The following is a 5667-nucleotide window of genomic DNA, read 5'->3' as shown; positions in this document are numbered from 1 at the left end:
TTAAATTATAAGAACATTAGACAATTAGAATGTATTATATAATACAAAACGACGTAATATAGTGAGTTTGGGTACCTAAGCTTATATACCCTTAAGGGTATATTCACTTTTCCCTATATATATATATATATATATATATATATATATATATATATATATATATATATGGCTAGGTTATAATGTGGATGGACAACTATTCTGTGGACGTGTGGATAATGCTATTTTATGAAAATTACTAAGAGAATATGTTGTTTAGTAATGTGAATACGTTCAATCTTACAGAACTATTGTTATTTTAATGGATTCTCACCCATTCTAGTTTATTTTTGTTCTCATTCATCGTTTTTTTATTTATTTTAATTCTTACAGAATACGACTCAATAAACATCCTGATAACATTCTGACAGGATGAGAATAATTAAAAGAAGTATATAATAACCTTATAGCGGATTTAATTAGTGAAAATGCTTAATAATTAAAATAATTATATAAGATTGAACGTATTCATATTATCAAACAATATATTTTCTTTGTAATTCTCACAGAATAACATTATCCATATGTCCACACAATAGATGTGAATCCACATTTGAACCTAACTCTCTCTCTCTCTCTCTCTCTCTCTCTCTATATATATATATATATATATATATATATATATATATATATAACTTTTTTTGCTGGTTCTCATTAAAAGTATACATATTTTAAATTATGGTCTATCTTAATAGCTAGAGGAAACATATCATCAACCGTCGCCCATATGTTTGCATCCTTATTGACCCACCATTATTTATTATTGTTGTGTATACATTTTATTTCCTAAATACAAATATCCTATTAATAAAACTTATTTATCATCGTACAACGAATGAGAAAGCAAACAGACAACAAAAGTTGCGCTGCTAAGCTTTTTTGTATGGTAAAGTTAATTCTTTTGAAAACTCTACATCTATAGATCAAGAGGACATAAGATTATTATGCATGATCCGTTGTACTATATTAAGAAGTTTCACCACATCCGGCGTAAGGAAACCAAACGTTTCAAATGCAAATGGTATGAACACGTGTTGTTTTTCAATGCACGGTTTCTCATTTTTGGTGACCTTGAGATACATAAAGCAATTATTAAATTACAATAGGATTAAACCACTATTAATATATCAATACTACCGACTACTTCGAATGTAGCAAGACCAATGGTCGTAGAGTCACCATCAACTTAACAAAGAAGGGAATATGACTTATTAAGGTAATTAACTTTTCAGTTTGTTTATATCTGGATAACTATTTTTTTTGTACACATTTAGGTAACGAACTTTTTGGAAGTGTTTACATATGACCATTATAACCTGTTGCATCTGGTCATAATGGTCATATGTGAACACTTTCAGTAAGTTCGATACCTAGATGTGTAAAAAAAATTATTACCCAAATACGAACAAAACGAAAAATAAGAGTAAATTACACGAATGATCCCTGTGGTTTGGCGGAATTTATGCGTTTGGTCTCTAACTTTTTTTTTTAACTCGGATGGTCCCTATTGTTTACTTTTGTTGCACGCTTTTTCTTACCTAAAAAAGACTATTGTGCCCTTATTAATTTATTTTTTAATTAATTTTCTTATTTGTGTATTTTTTTTATATATTTAAAAAAATCAAGGTTGTAAAAATCGTTCGATCATAGCACGACGGTCGGCTGGCGTTAAGGGATTAATCGGTCTTGACGGAGATAAATCGGGGATTAATCGTAGACTATAGATTATTAATAAAATATTAAAATTAAAAAATATATATTAATATGTTTTAAGAAAAATAAGTACTTCAAAAATAGAAAATAAGAGAATTGGTAATTTGAATAGTTGAAAATACGAAAATATGAACATTTGGTATAGTATTTGAAATTTTGAAATTTTGAAAATTTTGGAGTAAAAAAAATTTTAAATTTTTGAATTTTTTTTATTTTTTATTTTTTTACTTTTTTGACTTTTGTTAACTCTTGTTGACCGATTAATCCCGTCAAACCCGATTAATCCTTAATTTCCGTCAAACACACTAATCCCAGTTGGTTGGAGAATGCCAAATGATTAATACACGATTAATCCTGATTTTTGCAATCATGAAAAAATTAACAGACCTCACATATCTGTATCTCATCCTCCTTAACTTCTATTTCCTTTCCATCTTTAGTGACATCGACATTTTCACCATCCCTTCTTTTTTCGGTCCTTCAACTCCGGCTAACCAACACCACAACCAAATATCTCTTCTTTTTGTGATGCATTGGGTTGTAGTGGTGGAAAATTCGATGAAGAGACTATAGGTTGTGGTGTTGGTTCTCCGGAGTTGAAGGACCGAAAAAAAAAAAGGATGGTGAAGACATCGATGACACTAAAGATGGAAAGGAAAAGAGAAGTTGGGGAGGATGACATATATGGGTCTATTAATTTTTTTAAATATATAAAAAAAATAAACAATTAAGAAAATTAATTAAAAAAATAAATTAATAAATGCACAATAGTCTTTTTAGGTAAGACAGAGACCACGCACGCAACAAAAATAAACAGTAAAGACTATCAAAGTTAAAAAAATAAATAAATTAGGGACCAACTGCATAAAATTTAAAATAAATAAATTAGGGACCAACTGCATAAAATTTTCCAACCATAGGGACCGTTCGTGTAAATTACGCTTAGTTTTCGTTTTATTCATATTTTGGTAACTATTTTTTTTACACATTTAGATAACAAACTTATTGAAATGGTTCACATACCGGATGTAACATGTTACAACAGATTATAATGGTTATATGTGAACACTTTCAAAAAAATTCATTACTAAATATATAAAAAAAATAATTATCCACGTGTAAACAAACTAAAAAAATTAATTACCTTAATAAATAATATTCCCACCAAAGAATTAATCAATAATGAACAAATAACTCAAATCTTAATTTCAAATGATACCTTCATTGTCAACTTTCTATTTGCTAGGTTATCGGCTGAACCAATAGTCCAATACTTGCTGGCGAATTGTCATTGTTACTAAATAATACATTTCGGGAAACAAATGAGGAAATAGACAAGTTTACATCAGTATTATGCCGGTGACTATTATTTAATCAAATTAATTCGTTATCTTTTTTTTTTATCCCACTGAACTTCCTCTGATCAGAGATGGGCGGCCTTCACGTAATTCTACTCTTGATTTGCATAATTCATCTCTTTGCTATTAATGGCGAAGCTGTTACTCCTAGAGAAACACTTGAGATAATCATAGGTGGTGCTGCTGCGTCTCCATCGCCACCACCGCCGGAATATCAAGATTGCCCCCCTCCACCTCCCCCTCCGTGTTCACCAACACCAACACCAACACCACCACCACCTCCACCTCCACATCCACCATCACCAAGTCCACAATCACCACCTCCACCATCACCATCACCATCACCAACACCAACACCACCTCCACTTCCACTTCCACCATCACCAAGTCCACAATCATCACCAAAACCAACAGATCCGCCATCACATGGGCCAACACCAGATGGTTTCAGTGGTTTCGAGAGCGAGCTACTACGAGGATACTATGACGTCATCCAAGCCTTCAAAAAGAAAGTGACAATCGATCCGACAGGCATTACGAAAACATGGGAAGGCAACAATATTTGCAGGGATTACAAAGGGTTCATTTGCGACATTGTACCGGATGTTATACAAAAGACCATCTCCGGCGTCAACTTCAACAACAGGAATTTGTATGGCCCAAATCTAACCCTCACTGAATTCCTAAGCGGTTTAAAAGATCTCGCATTTTTCCATGCAAATTCCAATAACTTCACAGGCACCATACCCACTGATATAGGCACACTCCGCTACTTATATGAGCTCGACCTCAGTAACAACAAATTATCCGGCAACTTCCCAAACCAAGTCCTCCATGCCACGAAGTTAGAATTCCTTGACCTCAGGTTCAATGCCTTTTTTGGCGTTGTTCCTCCACAAGTCTTCCTTCTCGGCCTCGACTTGCTCTTCATCAACAACAACAATTTCGAGCAAACACTCCCGGAAAACCTTGGCTCCACGCCGGCGCTTTATCTAACCCTGGCTAACAACAAATTCGTCGGTGGAATCCCTCGGAGCATTGGTCAAGCCTCCAACACCCTGCTGGAGGTTCTTTTCTTGAACAACCAGCTAACCGGTTGTTTGCCATATGAAATCGGACTTTTGAATAAATCCACTGTGTTAGACGTTGGATTCAACCAGTTAACCGGTCCAATCCCACACTCGCTTCAGTGCTTAGAGAAAATGGAGCTTCTGAACTTGGCTAACAATAAGTTCTACAACGAAGTGCCGGAGCCGTTATGCAACCTACCGGAACTGTCGAATTTCACTGCTTCGTATAATTATTTCACTCGGGTTGGGCCCAAGTGTCGGGCACTGATCAACAAAGGTGTTCTTGATGTGAAGATGAACTGCATTTTCTATCTACCGAATCAGAGATCGAAAGCCGATTGTGCTAATTTCTTCTTGAATCTTCCTTCTTGCGCTTATGAAAAATCTTTGACATTTGTACCTTGCTCCAAAGTGTATTCTGGTAATCAGCTGGAGGCGTCCAACGTTCAATGGGCTACTCCATCGCCGGCACCGGCTCCTCTAATGCGAAGTTATGGTGCACTTTCGCAACATTAATCGATCTTTGATGTGTATAATAATTAGATTAAAATTCGTGAAAGTGACCGAATCTTGTTATTTCTTTTTTCATAAATAAAAATAATTGGTAATGCTCATCAAACTTAGGAAATTTTGTTAATTAGTGTTGTTCATAATTATCAATATATATATAGTAAACTATTAATATTATTTGTGATCAAATGATCTCTTAAGTGTAAAGGCATCACAATGTATAATTGAATTCATAGGAATTCACACGTTACCATTTTACATGCAATACAGTTCTATCTGTTGGGTTAATCGTTTATTTATCGGGTCATAGGTACGGGTCATTGGATCACGGTTCAATAGTTTTGTTTATGGGTCAATGGGTCATGATCCTGTAGCTTAGGGTATTGGTAACAAAATGGAGGATATCCACAAATAATAAACATGGAAAATATGAGTTGTTTACTTGTTCAAAAGTAAGACCGATTCATGGGGGTTTTATCTCATATCTAGCTTTACTTTAGGAGTAAGTTTACGTGATTATGATCTATTAACTAGATTAGATAGCATAGTTAGAGTAGTATATATAGTAGTAGCTTTCCTTGCATTAGTTGTAACTTTGTTTATTGAATATAAAGAACAAGTTTTCATTCACATCATATGTGAGTAGTGTGTGTTGTGTGTGTGTTTTAAAGGGCCTGTACCAACAATTGGTATCAGAGCGGTTTAAAAAGAGGGCCGGTTTGAGAGTCGGCTTTCGAAGGGGAGGAGCCTTGGGGTGCAAGGCTGTCATCACAGCGGAATCAGGGTGTTTGGCAACGGTTTCTCGGCCGGACATTCTAGTTAATATAGATGGCAGAAAAATGGTCGTCGTGTGTAGCAGGTGGCTGTAGTTTATGGTGGAGGTTCGATCCCGGAGATGGCAACAGATGGCTGTTGAGGATGCTTTCATAGTAGAGGCGCGAATAAAGTCAAGACCGCAAAGATGCAGTCTCTATCCTTGA

At 34.7% G+C, this 5667-nt stretch overlaps 1 protein-coding gene across 1 annotated transcript; it reads left to right on the top strand.

Moving 5' to 3' along the window:
- The first annotated feature begins 3079 nt into the window (after positions 1 to 3079).
- Positions 3080 to 4796, top strand: LOC111887054 (uncharacterized protein At4g06744). Its single transcript, XM_023883274.3, has one exon. The coding sequence runs from the start codon at positions 3179 to 3181 to the stop codon at positions 4691 to 4693; it is 1515 nt and encodes a 504-aa protein (XP_023739042.1). The 5' UTR covers positions 3080 to 3178; the 3' UTR covers positions 4694 to 4796.
- Positions 4797 to 5667: the final 871 nt, after the last annotated feature.

This window comes from Lactuca sativa, chromosome 5 (genome assembly GCF_002870075.4).
Source record: "Lactuca sativa cultivar Salinas chromosome 5, Lsat_Salinas_v11, whole genome shotgun sequence".
NCBI classification, from domain to species: domain Eukaryota; kingdom Viridiplantae; phylum Streptophyta; class Magnoliopsida; order Asterales; family Asteraceae; genus Lactuca; species Lactuca sativa.
Note: the sequence above shows the minus strand (reverse complement) of the source record. Positions and strands in the feature narration are given on the sequence as shown.

What these genes read in the sequence shown, in the direction of transcription:
- LOC111887054 (XM_023883274.3), top strand. Translation starts at nt 3,179, where the DNA reads ATGGGCGGCCTTCACGTAATTCTACTCTTGATTTGCATAATTCATCTC.